The sequence below is a fragment of the Euphorbia lathyris genome, chromosome 3 (assembly GCF_963576675.1).
Source record: "Euphorbia lathyris chromosome 3, ddEupLath1.1, whole genome shotgun sequence".
Taxonomy (NCBI): Eukaryota; Viridiplantae; Streptophyta; class Magnoliopsida; order Malpighiales; family Euphorbiaceae; genus Euphorbia; species Euphorbia lathyris.
Window position 1 is genome coordinate 88022558 of NC_088912.1, and position 21351 is coordinate 88043908.

Sequence of the window (21351 nt, forward strand, 5' to 3'; positions counted from 1 at the left end):
AAATTAATTAGTTTTATCGATAAAAAAATTCTCGAATAAGTTTTAATATGAATTTATTTCATATCTTCAATATGGAAGTTTTGTGGTCTTCAATATTTTATAATCTTTTTTTTATTGTTAATTAGTGATCCAATCGACCAATGTTACCTCTCATTAACTTTCGGCTAAACAAATAGTTCTCTAATTGTAAAAACTCATGATAGAGTTTTTTTTATGTGCATTTATATTATATTAGCCAACTTATTCCTTAGCAAAATTAGCAGTTTCTAAAAATGTTTTAAGGATAATCTTGCCTCGTTTTATTTATTTGCCTTACGTATTAAGCGTTTGCTTTAATGAATAATGAATAATATGTTTGTTTTGAATAAAAGGAATTCAAGAAATAAAGCAAAGGTGTCGATAAAATTAAAATTATAAATATTAAAATAAACAAATTTTAAATTGTAAAAATTATAAATGATAAAATTATTGACTGATAAAGTTATTTAATAATGAAAACAAATCTACCATTTTAAAATACCAAACCTTTTTCCATTACAAAGCTTTATTAATTATAAATATTTATTTTTAATAAATAATGATATAAAAATATTTTTTAGAGAAATGAATTATTTTATGTAAATTTGATTTTTTTAAATTTATATCAAAATTTTAATTATTTTTTTATAATTATTGAATATAATAATAGAAAACATTAAACAACCATAATATCCTCATAATAAAAGATAAAATGGAACTAAGGACTTCCTCTATCTCATTTTACAAGCTCTGTGTGCTGGCTTATTATTGTTCTTATTGACATGAGTAAAGCTCGGTTCATGGAATTAATCTCCTTTTTTCTACAATATATTATACCATAAATGCAACATCAGCAACATGAATTAGCTCCCTATTATGCATGTTAACAACATCTGACTCCATCAATAATGCAGTGAAGCATGCATTTGCTACAATTTAAAGACATTCCCTCAATGCTACTATTTCTGCTATCTCTGGGCTCAAGACATAAATCGATCGAAACACCAACACCCAACATAACTTTCCCTTTCTTGCATCAGATTACCACTCCACAGACTTCTCCATCCTGACCGAACGAAGCATCAACATATTCATTTTCAATTTCATAGGCAGAGGAGTGGGACATCAACTTGTTTAACACCATCATCAACGCTTGCCACTGAAGTCCATTCTTTCACTAGAGACTTGGCCCGAGCAACGCAAATTCCGACCTCTCTGCTCTCTCTTTCATTGAATCTCATGTTGCGTTCGAACCATATTAACCAAACTGTAGCAGCAAAAATAAAAAATAAATTCCTAGGCAAAGACTTAAATACCAGCCCCAACCAGTCCACTACATTATCCCCATGACATTTATCCGGTCTCCAACCATTAGGAAAGCATTTCCACTCATCTTTTGCCATCTTACAAATAGATTCCTACAACCTAAGCAACATAAATCCACTTGAAGATGCCTTCTAGCAAGGTTGACAGAGTGAAGTAGGATGCCCTTTACAAGCCCGTCATAAAAAATATTTAATTTTTATCGGAGTTGAAAGTTGTCAAATTAGATTCCACAATCCTAAAATCGAGGAAAGTGACGAAGAAGAAGCTACTCCTGACCACTGAAGCTGCTTAGCTAAACGATATCCAGATTTTACCGTATAATATCCATTCTTCGAATACACTCATGCCAAGCTATCTATAGGCTTCCTGAAACTAAGAAGAATTTTTAAAAATTACTATGCATCATCGTTAGAGAAAAGTGATTTTACCATGTCCGCATTCATTGGCCTGAATCAACATCCATGAAAGAGTGAACAAATAAGCTCGATGACTGAGATTTTGTGAATAATAGATACATACACAAGAGCCCATGTAGCCATTTATCTTCTAAAATATGAATTGAAAGATCACCCCCACCTTCCAACTTAAGTCTGCTTTCAAAAGATCTCACGCCTCCAAAATTTCTCTCCACAAATTATTTATTTTTTGAAAATGTATGGATAGGAGAACTTCTATGGTGGATCGGGTGCAATGAATCTAACCGATGAAAAAAGAGAATCATACTACCTTATTTGGAAATGATTGGTATAAAGAAAAAAAGTGAATATTTATTACGTTTTTATTGACAAGATGCAATGATCCGGGACTATAAGGGTAGGGAGGGAGCGTCAAAGGCCAAAGAAAATTGTAAGTCATAAATTATGAGCGCATGACAAGACACAACACAAGTACAGGGTCCGGTCATAAAATCTCTCTTTTATTAGGTTCTGCAAAACCTTTCTTCCTCTTCTTCTTCTTCTTCTTCTTCTCGTAACGATCTCATAGTACCCAATTTACGTTTTTCCGGAAACCGGTCGCCGTTCTTTCACATTCTCACGCTTTCTTGATATCCGCCGGCCGACCTTAAATCTCAATTTACTCGAAATATTTTATATTGGTATCTCAATTGAAGTTTTTTCTGTAGCGACACTAGTTTTACAATTTTCTTTTATTTTCTCGGCATCCAAACACCCTCTAAAAACTTTGTTTCTCAGCGAAGTGAAATTAACCCCCTACTAATTATCAATTTAGCTCCTTAAACCTCAAACTCTTAAAGAGCTGCAATTGGGTTTTTTCTTTTGCCCTTAAAAAATTCTACTCATGTTCCAAGGAGCTTACTTTCGCTGCAACCTGCTTGTAATTGCCTTCATTTTCTCATGATCCGAACACCGAAATAAACTCTGTAATCCTAAAAAATAGAAGTGTGAAAGAAAATTCCTATATGGGGGTCTCCTTTAAGGTTTCAAAAACTGGTAAACGGTTTCGAGCAAAACCTGGTGTTCTTCAAGAGCCTGATGTCGATGAGGTTTCCGAGAACTACAAGAAGAGCTCCTTGATCGGGTCGAAGAATGGATCTTCTGCAACAAAGCTCGAGGTAATTATCCAAACAGTAATTTTTTATTTTATTTTGCTGGCTAATGTTGGATTTAATTAAGCATTATTGTTCAAATCTCAATTTTAGTTTAGTTCGATGAATATAACTTCTATTTCCCAAGAAGATTTGATTAGAAATTGAATTTTAAATCTTCTGATTCTAACTTTCTTGCGCGTTTCATGAGGTTTCTATAGTTGAGTGAGGATGGGTTTTTGACTTTGGCCCTTTGTCATTAGTTGGATTTTAGTTTAGTAGTTTATGGAAGTAGGGAAGAGAGATCGAATTTTTTGAACTCATTACACCTTTATATTCAGTTAGTTGCATAAACTTGCTGATTTTGGGGGAACAGTGTTGCCATTTTATGTATATAGTGGCTTACTCTGCTTAGTTTGTAAAGTCATTTATGCAAAACAATGGATCCAAGATTTTGATTTTGTCGGCTTTCGAGATTGTCTGTTGCTGACCGGGTTACACAGTTTTGGTGGTTTGGGTAATTTGATTCATGGAAGATCTAAGCATCTGGTAGATTTAGATTTTTGTCAAAACCCCGTGGTTTTTGCTTGAAAATTTGAACTTATTTTCGAGAGCTGATGCTTAAGACTAAGAATTATACTAATTTCTTTTTTCCCTTTCTGCTGAGTGTCATATAGTCGCCAATATTTTTCTTCTCTAAATTGTTGTTTTCTCTTTTCCCTTTATCTCTTATGAAATGGGAGAATATTTGTTTTCTTTCGTTGTAGTTGAGAGTCTTCAAATGTTCTTTCTTATGCATATACTGCGAATGTCATCAGTTATATTTTGTTTCAATCATAATTTGGGTTTTTTCTTTGTCGGCATTAGGGTGGCCTCATTGAGGGCAGTGAGGGTGTCTCTGCTGTTTCATCAATTTCTGGTAAGAGATTTAGCATATCTGGTTGTTGGAGTGACAATACTTTGATTAATAGTTTCTTCTTTCACATTAGGATTCAATTATTTTTATTTCCCTTGACAGAGCATGAAGTTTCATTTACGTTGAACCTCTACCCAGATGGATATATGATTGGGAAGCCTTCAGAGGTTTGTTAGAAATAACATTTATTATGTAAAGTGAAAAATCAAATAGAAAGTAGCACTCTTGAATAATCTTTTTTTTTTTCTTTTTAATGTTTCGAGTTTGAAACTATGTGCTTTATGAATTTTCAGAATGAGGCAGCACACCAGAGTATGCTTCAAGATTCTTCAAAATTGTTGCATCCTTATGATAAGACATCCGAGACTCTATTTTCGGTAAATATTAATGGGTTTCCTTATCTCTCAACTCTCATCAATGGTTTATTCAGCTTAGTGCTTAAAGTTAGTTTTATTGTGATATATGATATTTTGTATGTGCATCACCTAGAATGGGCATGTTTTGCGGCCACATGTTGGAGCTTATGTTTTCACAATTTTCAAGAGAAATTATACTCTAATTGGGGCTTTAACTTATAGAAGGTTTATTTATTGGGATGATCCATAATATGTGGGTTTATTATTAATTATTAATTATTATTATTATTACCTCTTGATGTTTATGCTATTAATGTTGAGTCCTTTCTCCGAAATGTCTTCTTTTGGAAAAAAATGTTGTGCTTTAATAGTGTGAAGTTATAGGCCAGTGCCCTAAATTACCCAAAATAACTTGTGATCTCCATTATTGTCACTGAGATTTATTACCTATTTCTCTTAAGTTTCTTGAACTGAATCTATTGTGCTTATTTGTGCATATAACGTGGAGGCTATTGAGTCTGGTCGGCTGCCTGGAGATATTTTGGATGATATACCGTGCAAATATGTCAATGGCACGCTCATGTGTGAGGTGAGTGCTTGAAATTTGCATCTTTGCCCTAGCAAACATGGAGAAGTAACAAGTAGAACTGAGAATTATCTAAATGTATGTGAGCAATCATGTGGACCATGTATCCGTGGAAGGAATGGAAAAATTAATTGAGGCTGAGATTTTTTTGGTGATTTTCTGAGTGTCAATTTCGAAACTCTTTCAGGTACGAGATTACCGAAAATGTGTTTCAGAGCAAGGTAATATTCCTTCCGTGCTTCCTGTTGTGAATAGAGTACGCCTCAGGATGTCATTGGAGAATGTAGTCAAGGATATCCCGTTGATCGCAGATATTTCTTGGACTTATGGTGATTTAATGGTGTGTGTTCGCTCACCTTATGCTTAGAAAATGAATAATCACTGTATTTTTTTTTTTTCATTTCGGAGGGTGTATTCCATTCGAATTTTAAAATACTTATAAAGACTTTAAATGTCTTAAGGTATTCAATTCAGATTTTTAAAGATTCTATAAAAGTTTAGAGGTATTAAATAAAGATTTTAAAAGACTTAAAGACTTTGATGGACTTTCAATGACTTTTTGTAGTTTGGTATACATAAAATCTATCAAAGTGTCTTTCCATTCTGGTTAAGATTTCATAGGATTTGTGATTCGTTTCTTTTTCTAATTTTTTTCTTGTCACCAAATCCACGTCTAATCTGCAGTATTTATTAGTATTAAAGCTTTTTGCTAATACTAATGAAAGTATCAATTAAGTCAAGGATTTGCTAATAAGCTTGTTTCTTTCTTTCATTATTCTCCTTCAGCTCTCGGATATTGAGAGATATGTCATAATCTTACTTATTGGCAGTAGATAATGTTCTCTAAATAAAGTATATTAATGTCTATACAGCTCTATCAAAATCTATAAAGTCTATCAAAATCATTTGAAACAAAATCTATGAAAGTTCTTCAAAACTTGATGAAATCTACAAAAATCCTTAAAAATCCATCAAAATCTTTAAAAGTCAGTCACTTTAAAAACTCTTAAAAGTCTTGTAAAATCTTAATCTAATACATCCCTCTTAGTAGGTTACAATTTTAATTTCTGTTGTTGTAGGAAGTGGAATCCCGTATATTGAAAGCCTTGCAACCACAACTTTGTCTAGATCCTACTCCCAAATTGGATAGGCTTTCTAATGGCCCAGCTCCGACAAAGGTAATAAATTTGGGAGAACATATGTTCTATTGGCAAGAATAACTAATATATATTTGGTAACTCTGTTGCATATCTTTTGCAGCTCAATTTAGGTCTCAGCAGTTTGCGGAGAAAAAGATTGAGGCAGATACCTGAAGTTACTGTCACATCCAATAGTAGAATCCATGGGAAGAAAGTTTGCATAGATAGAGTACCGGAAAGCTCCAATAGTCGGTTACCAGATTCAGGAATCATTTCCGGCAACATGATGCAACAGAGCATCCAGGACAGTCAGATTACGCAGAACGTTGCTCAAAGCAACGTATTTTCCTTAGGAGGAAGAAGCTTTATGCCAGATGGCAATATTGGTGCACTACCATTGGTATCACAACAACCGAGGTATCAAATGGGGATGGCGGCTTCTGCAAGAAGTATGCAAGATCAAGGTTCGGGATCGCTTGTTAGCATGTCTGCAGCTTCCCCTTCTGGGCAGGACATGATTGCATACAGGGACAATATAAATTCTGGTGCTTCCTTACTCGGTAAAAGGGAGAATCAAGATGGATCAATGTCACCCTTAACCAGTTTTAATAAGCGAGCACGGAATACCCCAGTGGGTCTGGATGGGATTCCGCAGCAGCAGATGGGCGCACACGTGGACGGCCTTCATGCATCTGATATGAGCTGGAAAAATCCTCTATTACAGCATCAAACAATTGCAAGAGGAATTCATTATTCTAATGCAGGAATTCAGAAGTATCCGCAGCAAATTTTTGAAGGTATGAATCAAAGCTCGTTTTCTGCTGGACAGCCTGGTGTAAGATTTGCTCCCAAGGAAGAACAGTTTGAAACAGATAAGGTCGATGGTTCAGAGCTTAGTCAGGTTAAAAGTAATATGCATCTAGTGGAGGCAGAAACAGGCCATCTGGACCCACAGCTGTCCCGGCTACAGCAAAGATTACCGCAGCATCTCATGAGATCTAATTTCCCTCAGGCGTGGAACAATCTCAGCCAAGATCCCAGGAAGGAGGAACAGCTCCAGAAGAGGAAAACCGTGCAAAGTCCCCGGTTATCTGCTGGGGCTTTGCCTCAATCACCATTATCATCTAAATCTGGAGAATTTTCAAGTGGTTCAGCTGGGGCCCACTTTGGAGCAGTTGCTGCAACTGGTGCTCTTGGATCTTCGCATAAGGAGAAGTCCGTTGTCACCTCAGTTCTTGATGTTGGTGGAACCCCATCTTTGACTTCCAGTGCTAATGAGTCGTTCCAACGGCAACACCAGGCCCATCCTGCTGTAAAGCGGAGATCCAATTCAGTCCCGAGAAGTCAAGCAATGAGTGGTGTTGGTTCCCCTGTAAGTGTTAGTAATATAAGTGCTCCACTAAATGCAAATAGTCCTTCTGTTGGAACTCCACCTATTGCTGATCAAACCATGCTCGAAAGGTTCTCAAAGATCGAGAATGTGGCAATGAGGTAAAATGACCACTAAAATATTATGAAGTTGCAGTTTTTATTTCTATGCTTCCCTGCGTCTTTTCTATAGTATTTATTATTCACAGTTGCCAAAAGCACGTTTTTTGCATCAGTTTACGAATCATGTCACAAAGATCGAATATGTTCCTTCCCTATTTATTTGAGCATAATCAATTTGATGCACATTCGAGGATCGTCTATACATTGCTTGAACTTGCTTTCTCTTCTTATAAGATTTTAAGTGTCTCTCTCATTTAAGGGTTGCTTTGTTTTCTAACAAAGTGACCATAGAATTCCGTCTTTTTTTTTCATCTTCTTGTTATTCATATTCTGTTGGCTGCTCTTTTGTAGGCATCAACTCAAAAGCAAGAAAAATAAAGTTGAAGAATATGCTATCAGGAGCAACACATATTCTGATAAACAATTGAGGGCCTGTCTTAATTTGCCGAACAGTGAGGATTTGAAAGATGATGAAAACCCATTATCGAATTCAATTATAGGTGGCAGCGTGAACACGTGCAAGATCAGAATTATAAATTTCATGCAGGCAGATAGAGTAGCTCAAGGTTTGTAGTGTTATCTATAGAATTATCGGAGTTACTAGGTTTATAATTTGTTGTTGCTGATTTATCTTGTCTGTTACACTTCTGTTTATATAGGAAATGTTTTTTCTTTTCCCCGGATGAGGACCAGAATGATCATGTCAGAGAAGCCAAATGATGGTACTGTAGCGATGCAATATGGAGAAGCAGAGGATGGTGATTTTCTTTCGGTGGAGGATTATCTTCCTACTTTGCCCAATACTGTAAGTTCTCTAGTTACATTTCGTTGACGTGATTAAAGGTTCTTGTTATTTGGATCAATTAAGAAATTTTTTTCTTCAAACTAATACCTTCCTTTCTCTCACTCTGTCTCTCTTTCTTCATTGTTTTGCATGTATCGTTTCAGATCTCATGTAATAGAATTGTGCTGAAAATCAATTTCAGCCACTAGAATACTGGCTTATGAAAATTTCCTTTTTTTGCTATTTTTTCCTTATACCTAAATTTTATATTCCTTACTTGTTGTTATGTTTACATATCTGACTAAATTCTTATGCAGCACTTCGCGGATTTGCTTGCATCACAATTTTGTTCACTGGTATGTTCTTGGGAGAGAAGGAATTCTTGTTAGAACTTGAAAATTTTTACTCAGTAAGTTTGCGATTCCGATCAAGTAACACAATTTACTTATGCAGATGGCACGCGAAGGATATCTTATGGAAGATAGCATTCAACAAAAGCCTACCCGCTTGAATATTGCCGGTCAACCAAATGCTGCTGGAACCCCTCCTAATAATTCAGCAGTTGATGCGCAGCCATACGAGGGAGTTACAGGTCAGGGATCTAATGATGTAAAGCCAAGTCTTAGTGGTAATGCATCTATGAATCCGTCACAGAATATCACAAATGCTAGGATGCTACCTCCTGGAAATCCTCAATTACCTAGGTCTCAAGGTCTCATGTCAGCAGTTTCAATGCCTGCAAGATCCCAACAGCTGGACTCTCAATCTCTGCTGCAGCAGCAGCAGCAGCAATCACAACAACAGCAGCAGCTGCAGCAGCCACAACAAAATCAAAATGCGTTGATGCAGCAGCATTCACAGTTCCAGAGGTCACAAATGGGGCTTCCATCTAATCCACTCTCTCACTTGAGCTCTCTCGGGCAGAATACAAACATGCAGTTAGGTAACCAATTGGTCAATAAGCCGTCTCATCTCCAGCTTCAACTGTTTCAACAACAGCAGCAGCAGCAGCAGCAACAACAACAGCGTCAGCAGCCACAACAACAGCAGCAACTGCAATCGCAGCAGCAGCAACTACAACAGCAGCCGCAGATGCAACATCAGAGGAAAATGATGATGGGAATTGGAGCGATGGGGATGGGAAATATGGGTAACAATATGGTCGGATTAGGAGGCCTGGGAAATACTATGGGAATTGGCAGTACAAGGGGATTAGGATCTGGAATCTCGGGACCTATGGCATCTATATCTGGTATAAATACTGTGGGTCAGAACTCAGTAAATCTGGGCGCATCAAATATTGGCAATGTGATAAGTCAGCATATGCGTTCAGGACAATTAACTCAGGAACAAGCTGCTGCGTTACTGACATCGAAACTTAGGCAGGGCAGAAGCATGGTAGGGACTCAGTCTGGTATAACTGGGATGGCAGGCACCAGACAGATGCAACCAGGTTCTGCAAGTATTTCTATGCTGGGACAATCTTTGAACCGAGCTAACATGAACTCGATGGCTCAACGGACGGCAATGGGGCCTATGGGTCCACCCAAATTGATGGCTGGAATGAATCTGTATATGAACCCACAACAACAGCAGCAGCAGCAACTGCAATTACAGCAACAACAATTTCAGCAGCAGCAACAGCAGCTACAGCAGCAGATACAACAGCAGCAACTACAACAGCAGCTGCTGCAACAGCAGCAGCAGCAACCAGATCCATCCTCAACCCTGCAGTCAGTTGTTTCTCCGCAACAAGTAGGCTCACCTTCGACAATGGGAATTCCGCAACTGAACCAACAAACATCACAGCAACCCCAGCAACAGCCTAGTCCTCAGCAAATGAACCAGCGGACCCCAATGAGCCCACAATTGAGTTCAGGAGCAATACATGCCATGAGTGCTGGTAATCCAGAGGCATGTCCTGCCAGTCCCCTTGGTTCCGTGGGGAGCATTACAAATTCGCCAATGGAGCTTCAAGGTGTGAACAAAAGCAACTCTGTCAATAATGCATGAGGAAGTTCACAAGTCTGTTCCATAGCTACCGCCGCCAAAGAAAGCAGCTGGAGTTGGGCTTCAATCCATCAAACCAGGGGTGGCTGGAACTAGAATTTTTTTGTTTATAGTTGTCCTTTCTAAACAAAAATGAGTTTAAATTATATGACAGTTGGATGGTTGTTGGCCGCTAGTCAGTAGGAAATTTACATTTTGCAGTTTGAGCTGTACAACCCACCAAGCTTCGTGTTGACATTAGCTTGTAAATTTCAGGAGATTTTTTTGCTAATATCAATCTGTTATAAGAAAAACTTGTTTATGTGTTTTCTTTTATAGGATTGTTTTAGGATTTGATGTAATATATTTTTTCTGTGCTTTGGAATACAATTATGTAAGGGTAAATTACACTCAGGCCTCTCAATTTTAGTCTAAGTGACCCTTAAACTTCAAAACTGATACAAGTCTTTGAACTTTACTTTTTACCATTATATGAGTCTTTGAACTTTACTTTTTACCATTATTAAAGTAAAACAATTTCAAAATGATAGGTGCTGATTTCAAAATGAAAAACTTCAAGAATTAAAGTTATTTAAATCAACAAATTCTATTAAACTATGTTTTTTATTTTTCAAAATCATAATTTTTGGAGCTTTTCTTTCTTTAAACAACACAAAGGACTTTTACGTTAGTGTAATTTAAACAATATAATATAGTTAAGGAAATTAAGAACTCATTTCCATGAATAAGATGCATATTCAGATGTAATTTAAGGAAATTAAGAACTCATTTCCATGAATAAGATGCATATTCAGAAGTAAATCAATTCCATAATCGGCTAAAACAGAAAACAAAAACAACATAAACGCAAACAAAATCCTCTTCAATAAGTAACCAAAGTATTGAATACACTGTTTATGAAGAATAGATGGTGGATTATTTATCATTTGGCTTAAAAACGCTGCTAAAGCATGGATTGGAGCATCTCTCTCTCGGTTCTAACATGACTCCTGTTAATATGTTTGAGAGTAGGACAGCCAGAAAGTGCCATAGTAAGCTCAAGTTCATCCTTTAGCATTTCAATTACCCTTTTAACTCCGTATTCTCCCATGGCCGCTAGCCCAAATACCACTGGTCTTCCAACCTGCAACCATATACATACAAACTTCAAGGACCATAATATAGAACAAGCAACCAGATCAACAAAAAAGCAGGTTCCCAAATTTTTTTCCTCCAAAAGATGTCTGATAAACATGTTACTAATGAATATATACCGTGCAAGGGGTGGTAATTTCGGGTTATCATGTCAAAATCGTATTATGCTATTTATATGTTCCATATTGATTATATATATGCTATAAATGCAAGAAAAATGATAATCGTATCAATCATATCGGATTGTGTCTGTACATTGTGTTATCCTGTCAGAAATTGCGACCCCTATCTTAGGATGACCTAATGAATGGAACATATGAAAGATACATGAATATTTGGAATATTAGAGCTCACAAGAACAGCTTGTGCACCAAGGGATAATGCTTTAAAAACATCTGTTCCTCGCCTTACTCCTCCATCAAACAGTACAGGAATCTTCCCTCCAACAGCATGAACCACCTGTAACCCCAAAAATTGTCTTCAAAAAGCATTCCTGCAATGTTTAGAAAGTGATGTACGAAAGAACAATGGTAACACAACTAGCTAGTACTTTGATCGCTTCATCTAAAACGACGTTCTGTTCTTACCCCCATAACTTGTTAGAATATAATAGCTCAGTGTCCTTTTCATCCTACATAAAAGAATATAATGGAGTAGTGGATCTTACCTCCTCCAAAACACTGATAGTGGATGGACTGTAGTCTAGCTGACGAGCTCCGTGATTAGAGACAATAATTCCAGCAACACCTACTTCCACTGCCTTAATTGCTGCCAATATAGGCAGAACATGTTTAGAAGAAAGGTAATACATGTAGAAGAGCCAAAAGTGTTGGCTGATAGTGTAAATTTCAAGTTCAACAAACATTCAGTATCATTTGGTTAATATATTAAGGGATCACACTTGGCTGAAAGTGTTACATGTGTCAGCTATTTGAATCAAAACCAAAAATAGGTCATCAGGAGAGAGGGAAACACTGTCTTGACTTACCAATTAGATAAAAGTTGTGAACTTTCAAGTGTAAATAATGAGATTAGAGTTCTGTTTTTGTCTGAACTTTTTTTATGATGCAAAGACAAATGGAAGGGGAAAAGACAACCTTGATCTTACCATCTTCATGAGTAAGTATGCCCTTAATAAGAACTGGCAAGTTTGTAATAGATCTTAACCAGCCTATGTCCTGCAGACGTTATGCACTACTCAAATTATTACAATAATAAGAAAACATGACTATAATTAAGAGACGGTGTACCTAAAGAGTGTCTGAGAAAACTCAAACCAGGACTAATTACCACAAAAAACATGACTTGTATAGCAGGAGGAGGAAAATGAGAAGGAATTTTTTTAACACAAAGTGCTTAGTGATTAGAGGGCGAGCCTTGGCGCAACGGTAAAACGTTGTTGCCGTGTGACCAGAGGTCACGGGTTCGAGTCTTAGGAGCGGCCTCTTGCCAATTAAATTGGCAAGGGAAGGCTTGCCCCCAATACACCCTTGTGGTGGGACCCCTCCCCGGACCCTCGCTCAGCGGGGACGCGTAATGCGACCGGGCCGCCCCTTTAAAGTGCTTAGTGATTGCAGGCAGTTTGAGCATCACGTGCTTTTCTTGCCCTTAATACAAAGATGTAAGACAACAAACCAGGAACAACCGAACACGATTAACATTCTATAATGTTACATCGTAAGCAGCTATGTAATTTATAAAACTTTTAAATATATCACAATCCAAAGTGAGAAAACAGATTTGTAGCACACCCTTTTGCAGAACTTCTGCAAAAGCAAACCGAAAGCTATTGAAGCAAATACCTTCCAAGACAAAGATGCATCGAAAGTATCTTTTGCAAAAGCTTCTAGATTTGAACCTTCATCCTGCCAAAGTCCCATGTTTGAGTAAAGTAAGACTACTTTATACAGTCAATCTAATGTTCATTGTTAGAAAAGCATACCATAACTTGGGAAACAGAAGTTAAAAGCTATAAATTAGACCCCTTTACAAGTGAAAACATAAAGCACAAAGAAAAGAAAGAGTAATCGGACTACTCGACTCACAGAGGTAACTTCTGTTGACATGAGACCTTCAAAAATTTTCAACTGTGGTGCAACCATCCTGCAGAAGTTATAACATGTACTTATGAACCAGCATATAGAGTCTTTGAACAGAATGAAGATGTAAAAATTTTCACTTGTTCTTTATATCCGCCTCTCTTCTACCGAGTCTTGGAGCATCTACAGTTAGTACAATAGCCTTATATCCATTCCTTTCAGCTCTCTGCACTAGCTGGGCGGATATACCTCGTCTCTTGTACACCTATACAAAAGAACAGTATGTGTAAAGAGCAAAAAGACAAGTTAAAAGAAAACTGAAGATGCTACATTTTGTAAATATATTAGAGAATCAGAAAATTAAGGTGGAGAACTACATATAACTGGTAAAATCGAATGGCGTTGCAGCTGTTGGCGACTTCCTCAACTGTGCAGGAAGACATGTATGATAAAATCTGCATTCAACAGTAACTCACGTCACAGTTACACTTGTAAAGTGAGAAAATAAACCTGATATTTCATTATTTCTCATTACCATAATTGTGTTACATGCAGCTGCTGCTCTAGCTGTGGCAACTTCACCTGGAAAAAACATAGAAATCAAGTTAAATAAGGGTTTTTACATGGAAAGAAACAGCATGAGGCCCCTGATCATTCCGATTTTGATTATTTATTTAGTCACATTAAGCCCTTAACTCACTCTTCTGTTAATTGTATAGCTCATTTCTGTCAAAAATAGCATCAGAGCAGCTAAATTATGTGATAGTGCTCACTTTGTGGCAAGCCATTTGATGAAAATCCAAAAGCCAAAAGCCAAAAAGGACAACCTAAAATCCATAAAAAAAAATGGCAGAGAAATTGCTTAATGTTTAACAGTTGTGATGAAATGGAAGATCAAAACCACTTCTCCATTTTGTCAGAGTAATAGATGGATCGAAAAAGATCAAAAGAACTCCCCTTTGTATAACCCTTAAATTGCAGGCAACATAATTTTGTGAAGTCTTTATCAGTTACAAAGTTTCATCAAATGGCTTGGCGTAAAGCGAGCTTTATCACATGATATAGATGACTTGGCACCATTTTGAGAGGACTAAGTACACAGCCAACAAAAGTGTGTGCGAGGGGCTAAAAATGACCAAATTCGGGAGTCTCAAGTGTTGAAATGAAAGATCAGTGTTCATTCCACCAAAAAAATCGGAATGATTAGGGTCTTAGGATGCTTTTATCATTTTTACATTATATTGAATGACAATTTTTCATGATATTTTGAACCTTGAGGGTTAGCAAGCTTATGCATAGCAGTTGGAGCAAGCAATATGGGGGCAGATATTTTGTAACCCAACACAGAAGTTGACATGTCTATTCGACTTACATCTACGAGAATTCGAGGTCGAATTCTGCAAAAATCATAGGGTAATCAATCAGCAGAAAGTAAAAAACTTACATCTTGAATTAAGAATAAAAAAGAACACTTCAATTACATTATCCGGAAAAAAGCTTCAAGATTCTCCTTGAGAGTGTGCTGATCCTCAGCTCCTCCAGCATAATAATCGTAATACATTTTGGGAAGGGATTGCTTAGCCAATTCTTGAAACTCATTCACATTCACTGGTTCACTCCCCATTTCTCCTGAATCATCAATTTCAAATATCAGTTTTAAGCCCTAACTACCGAAAGATCTTGTAAATGTAACCCTAACCTATTTCAGCATATGAATTTCATGTAGAACTTGAAAATCCGTAGATAGATCATCATGATCAAGAGGAAGAGAAGTTTTAATCCAACAACACATACTTGATACTTCCTATTATATTATCCGTTGTCTAGAAATCTAACTGGAAACTTCTGAATGGTAAATTTAATGACAACGATGGATGAAAACCCAAATGCTCAAGAAGCAAAAAGTTGATCATGGTACTTCAAATCAAAGTTGCTTCAAGATCATAAAAAATCACTAAAACATGATGATGAAAGAATATTTGGAGGCAAAGTAGAAGCATTGTACCTGATTGAATGGGAAGTTGGAGGTAAAGAGGAATCAGAGAAGTGCACTGCAAAGAAAGGTAAACTTTTGCTGATACTGAGAATGATGCAGTATTTTTCAATTCATTATTAATGGATGCTGAATTTTCAAAGGAGACCTTTCGATTAAACATGGCCTAATACACAAATAACCCCTGAACTTGTCCAAATATTGCAACTTCCCCCTCCAACTTTCAATTGTAACAACTTATCCTATAAACTTGTCCAATTGTAAAACATAACCCCAAATTGGGAATTTTTTTACCAATTGCAACTTTTGTATTTCACGTGTTTCTGATTATCACACTCCACGAACATTGCAACTTTTGTATTTCACGTGTTTTTTCAATTGCAGTCCATGTCAGTAATTTAGGGTTATGTTTTACAATTGGACAAGTTTGAGGGGTTATGTTTTACAATTGGACAAGTTTATAGGATAAGTTGTTACAATTGAAAGTTGGAGGGGGAAGTTGCAATATTTGGACAAGTTCAGGGGTTATTTGTGTATTAGGCCATTAAACATTTATAAAAACGTCTTATATTTAACTAATTTCTAGTAGCTATTAATAAAAAAAAATCACTAACATGCAAATTTGTCTCTATAATTCATTTATGGAGAGATGCAAATTTGCTTATGATAAAATTTTATTTCAAATAATATCAATTTTATAATTAGATCAGTTATTGTTACCTTGGCGCCCGCCTCGTATACCATCTGTTATCATAGTTCGTTGGAGAGCATCCTCCTTTGATTGGATTAAAGTAAATAATGACGGGTCGTCTATTGGTGCACCGGGCACAAACTTTGGTTGGAATTCGATTCATCCTTTATTGTGGAGCTGTTTAAGTCAAAATCTATTGTCGTTCCTTGGAAAATCCGTCATGACTGGTTGGTATGTCTTCACCTTTGTTCGCAGATGCTTGTCACGGTCTCACACGTTTACAAAGAAGGTAACCGAGTTGCTGACGCTCTTGCTCGTTATGGTCTCACTGCTGATCATTTAGTATGGTGGGACACTATCCCTAATTTTTATTTAATCTCTTTGTGTCACATGACATTTTAAGCCTCTCTCAATATCTGATTATTTAATCTTCTGTTTTCAGGTTGCTTGCATAACTTTTTATTTTATTTTCTTTATTTTGGGCCCAATTTGGTTTTGTCCTTTCCAGCCTCTATCTCTAATAAAAAAAATATAATTAGACTAATTAGACCATTTGTTATATTTTTTTCAGAATTAACTTATATATATAGTAGATTTTTTTACTAGAAACGAGAAGATATTTTAATAACGCTGGACGTCTTACATAAAACAAACTCTAAAAAACGCGGGATTAAAAATGACACAAAAGGGTTAGCATCGGAAACAGAATTGCGAGCTAAAAATGGACAATTCTGTTTGCTAACCGGGAATCCAAATGGAACGATGTCATTCTTCTCTTCTGAGGAGCGTCGTCATTTAAATTAAATAATAGATAAAAACAAATTTAAGTTATTTCTTACTCTCTCTTAGAGCATTTATTTTGAATCCTATATTGATTCTTCTTCGATTGACCTTTTCTTCTTTATTTGATAGTCCTTTTTTTTCTTTTTTTATGGCTTTCACGAATGTTTCTGATTAACGATTAGATTGATTCAGTTTCTCTTCCGATTTTGTGAGCCATGTTAATTGTGAATCTTTTGCCTTGATTTCAAATATGGTAAAGATATGAAGGTTTGAAGTTTGATTGAAGTTATTGCCGTTGCTCTTAACACTGTTGATACTAACAGAAAGCAGGGCAAGTTCAAGGCCATTGATTCTCCTCTTTCGGTAATTCTTCAAATTTCAATTAACTACCATTTAGTAATTGTGTAGTTTGCTGAGAAAAAAAGTTGTAGATTCTACTTTCGGTTCATTTTATTATATGATAATGGAGTTGTAATAAGAAATTATGAGATTGTGGAGTGTTCTAGGATATGATGTTAGTGGAGTGGTAGTAAAAGTTGGGAGTAAAGTGAAGGAATTAATTGAAGAGGATGAAGTATATGGTAATATAAATTAGGGTGCGCACAAAAATACGAGAAACCGAAAAACCAAATCGAAAATAAGGTTAATCGAAACCGATGGATTAGTGTACAGTTTTTAATTTTAAAAATAGTGGTTAATGGTTATGGTTACGATTTTGTATTTCAAAAACCGCGGTTAACCGAAATCGACCGAATATCAATTAAATATTAAAAAATATATATAAAAAAATCAATTATATTAATTAATCCACTCTATTCCATCGATTATACTATACAGTCTATCCATTATTAATTTATTATTATGCTATTTTATTTACACTTACTAAGTTACTGAGTTTGCGGAAAAAAATTTAACAAACAATGCATCAACTATCATATGTTGAAATGAAGTTTATAGAAATTTTAATTTAAAATTTTAGGTTTCATGATCATTAATCTTTTATAGTTTTACCTTTTTGGATAGAATGTTCTACATGTGTCTCTACTTGGTATAGAATAAAGACTTTACTATATTATGCGACTTGTTATTTTCATTTAATGTTTACGAGTCGGTTTTTAAATATTAAACTTTGATTTGGTTGGTAGTTAGTGTCATAAACTTTAAAATGCATCAGTTAATTTTATTTGGCTGTAAATTTTAATTTCAATTCTTTTATTATTTTTATGTTTAGTTACTAATGGTTAGAAATCGAAATATAAAAAGGTTAAGCGACCAAATAATTGATTAATCGATTAATCGATTAATGGTTAACCGAATTTAATGGACTGGTGTATGATTAGTGTATTTAAAAAACCGATGAAATAGTTAACCGACTGAATTAACCTTAATGAACTGGTTAACCGATCACGTGCAACCCTTAATATAAATGAGAAGACATTGGAATACCAATTTTGGTCATTAGGGGCCTAAACAATTTTGGTCAATTCATTATTAATATTGTTATTATTATGGAAAAATTACAAAACTAGGTCAAATTGGAGGCCCATTTACATATTTAATCCATTTACTCAACCTACTACATATCTAGACTGATTTTGTACGACTTTTCCATAATACCCCTAACCTTCCCACTTTCCACACATCGCGAACGGCCGCTCGCTCCCCCTATCTCCTTGGTTATGCGAAAAGTTGCTCCTGCATTAATGATTTGAAGACTTTTGATCTTCCTTTCTTCCTTTAAATTGCACGAAATCTGCACCATTTCGTCAAAATCACAATGAATTTCTCTTTTTCCTCTCTTCATCTCTTGATTCTGCAACTTCCTAATCCTAGAAAACGAAGCCATGGTTCTTCATCTTCCTGTTCGTTGCTTGGTTTCTTTCTTTTTGTTACCATCAAAGAAATGGTTTTTCTACGTTATTTTCTTCGTTCTTCCCATGTTATCATATTGTTATTGTCGCTTTTGGGGATGAAAGGGGCGAAAAATGTAAGTATCTGTTGTCTTTTCTGCGTTTTTCATGAATACACTTCGTGAATCGATGGTTTCGCGAAGCTTTGCGAAGAGAAAGAGTCTGGAAAGTGACGATCTACTTCGTGAATCGATGATTTCGCGAAGAGAAAGAGTCTGAAACGTATGGATCTATCTCGCAAATTGATTAGTTCGCGAAGTCTGCGAATAGATCCTCACGTTTCAGACCTCGCAGACTTCGGGAAAGCATCGATATGCGACGTAGATCCTCACGTTTTAGACCTCGCAGACTTCGCGAAAAAATCGATTAGCGAAGTAAAATCACCTCTTTCCCTGCACATTTACATTCACATGCTTCGCTAATCTTCATTTCGCGAAGCCAAAATCGTCTTTTTCCCTGCCTAACACGATTAATTTTTTCTGAAGGTGGTTGAATACGTAACATCCCTTTCTAGAAGGCGGCGTACTGGACTTCAGGGGAGATTATTTTCCTTCCTGTATATGGATTAACTTCCCTCAAGATTGACACATTCACTCCTAAAATGGTTAGTTAGGAGAGATTGTGCCAATCTTGGGGTGCACCATGGGACATGTCCATCCCATGGTGCCAATCTTCAAAGTGAACCTAACTAATCCGGTACCAATATTGAAACAAATGAGTAATCTTGGTGTGCACCGTGGGACACGTCCATCCCAAAAGGTCTGGACTACCATTTTTGAGATGAGAAATGGAAGTCCAGACCTTTTGGGATGGATGTGTCTCATGGTGCACATCAAGCTTACTCATCCGCTTCAAAATTGGTACCGGATTACTTAGGTTCACTTTGAAGTGATTTGTTAGGAGTTTATTGTGGCAATCTTGTTGTAAATTTTGATAATGTTATGATTTTAATGTTGTTATTGTGGCAATCTTGTTGTAAATTTTGATAATGTTATGATTTAATGGTAGAATCCGTTGTTGTTTGCCATTTTTTGTTATATACCACTTCGCGAAATAGCTTCAAAACATATCGAGGCTTCGTATATGCGAACTAAATTCATAAGTAAAACAAACTTCAACTTCGCAGGCTTCGCATATGCGAACTAAATTCATCAAGTAAACCAAACATTAGCTTCGCAGGCTTCGCATAACATGGAATCTACGAAGTCAGACGGGAGGGGGCGAGACGCGCGTAAATATTGAGGGTATTATGGGAAAGTCACACAAAATCAGTCTAGATATATAGTAAGTTGAGTAAATGGGTTAAATATGTAAATATGCCTCCCATTTGACCTAATTTTATAATTTTCCCTTTTATTATTTGATACTGAATTTTCAAACCGATCACGTGCAGCCCTTAAAAACGTTTCAGATTTAACTAATTTCTAGTAGCTATTAAATAAAAAAAAATCACTAATGTGCAAATTTGTCTCTATAATTCATTTATGGGGACAGTAGATTTTCTTCGTTTATATGGTTGTGTTTAGCTTTTTTTTTTTGGCTATAAAACAAAATCAGGGATAACGTAGAAAAATATTCTGGGAAAAAGTAATTTTATCTTAACGTCATAAATGTTATAATTATATTTTTAACGTTTATAAGTTGGGTAATTTTACCCGATAAAATAATAATCGTTTTAAAATAATAATTTTTGTTGGTACCGACTTGGGTCAGTTCAAAAAAAATGATGAACTCTAATAAATTAATATGATCGCATCAACTAGAGTTTCCTGATGGAGAGTCTGGAGAGAGCTAGGATCCCTGACAGTTGGAGAAGGTTAATAAAGGTTTGTATCTCTTCTCCTGTTTTTCAAGTTATGATTAATGGGGATATGTCGGAGGAATTCTCTCCGGGCCGGGGTATCCGTCAAGGAGATCCAATGAGTCCCTTCCTTTTTGTTATTGCAATGGAGAGGTTGTCTCATCTGATCCAAGATGCTGTTGATAATGGGAATTTCCACCCAGTGGCTATCAATAGTTTCTGTCCTCAGGTTACTCACTTATTCTTTGCGGATGATGTTCTGATCTTTCTGGAAGGTAATGAGGAGCAGTTGAGTATTATTATGGATATTCTTGATTGTTTCTGTTCGGCCTCTGGTCAGAAGCTTAATGTCCAAAAGTCTAGGATGATGTGCTCTAAAAATATGAACCAGAGAGTCTGTAAAAGGTTGAGTGATCTGTCGGGTATTCCTCTGACTAGCTCTCTCGGGAAGTATCTGGGTATCCCCCTCCATAGTGAGAGAGTGTCTAAAGTGTCTTTTAAAGATACTTTGGATAAAGCCAATATGAAGTGTGCCATGTGGAAAGCTAAGACTCTCTCTCTCGCTGACCGTCTTACGTTAATTCAATCTGTTAATTGTGCGACTCCCAATCACATTATGCAGGCTTGTCATCTTCCTGAACCTGTGCTTAAAGATCTTGATAAAATTAACCGTAGGTTCCTGTGGGGGGAAGCCGAGGAGGGGAGAAAGATCCACCTTGTTCCTTGGAGTGAGGTTTGTTAGCCTAAAGATATAGGAGGTCTGTGCATTAGGAAAGCCAAAGATAATAATAAAGTCTTATTAATGTAACTCTTGTGGCGGATGTGGCA

At 36.2% G+C, this 21351-nt stretch overlaps 2 protein-coding genes across 5 annotated transcripts; one reads left to right on the forward strand and one right to left on the reverse strand.

The window, feature by feature from the left end:
* The first annotated feature begins 2205 nt into the window (after nt 1-2205).
* On the forward strand, nt 2206-10573 carry LOC136223104 (protein PHYTOCHROME-DEPENDENT LATE-FLOWERING). Of its 2 annotated transcripts, XM_066010914.1 has the most exons (12): nt 2206-2917; nt 3758-3809; nt 3909-3973; nt 4100-4183; nt 4671-4751; nt 4936-5088; nt 5828-5926; nt 6009-7378; nt 7730-7944; nt 8038-8183; nt 8480-8518; nt 8616-10573. In XM_066010914.1, exons 1-12 carry the CDS (start codon nt 2765-2767, stop codon nt 10173-10175), a joined length of 4017 nt encoding a protein of 1338 aa, XP_065866986.1. In that variant the 5' UTR covers nt 2206-2764; the 3' UTR covers nt 10176-10573. The 2 variants fall into 2 exon arrangements, with proteins under 2 accessions (XP_065866986.1, XP_065866987.1); XM_066010915.1 differs by lacking the exon at nt 4936-5088.
* A 440-nt stretch (nt 10574-11013) lies between these two features.
* LOC136224071 (peroxisomal (S)-2-hydroxyacid oxidase GLO4-like) lies at nt 11014-15467 on the reverse strand. Of its 3 annotated transcripts, none has more exons than XM_066012313.1 (12): nt 15351-15467; nt 14827-14974; nt 14618-14742; nt 13881-13927; nt 13723-13800; nt 13486-13610; nt 13352-13409; nt 13109-13171; nt 12415-12484; nt 11974-12074; nt 11661-11765; nt 11014-11295 (listed from the first exon to the last, which is right to left on the reverse strand). In XM_066012313.1, the coding sequence occupies exons 2-12, from the start codon at nt 14967-14969 to the stop codon at nt 11116-11118; spliced, it is 1095 nt and encodes a 364-aa protein (XP_065868385.1). In that variant the 5' UTR covers nt 14970-14974; nt 15351-15467; the 3' UTR covers nt 11014-11115. The 3 variants fall into 3 exon arrangements, 2 of the variants coding, with proteins under 2 accessions (XP_065868385.1, XP_065868386.1); XM_066012314.1 differs by lacking the exon at nt 15351-15467 and adding an exon at nt 15045-15262; XR_010686266.1 differs by having other exon boundaries at nt 11155-11295; nt 11661-11799.
* Nucleotides 15468-21351: the final 5884 nt, after the last annotated feature.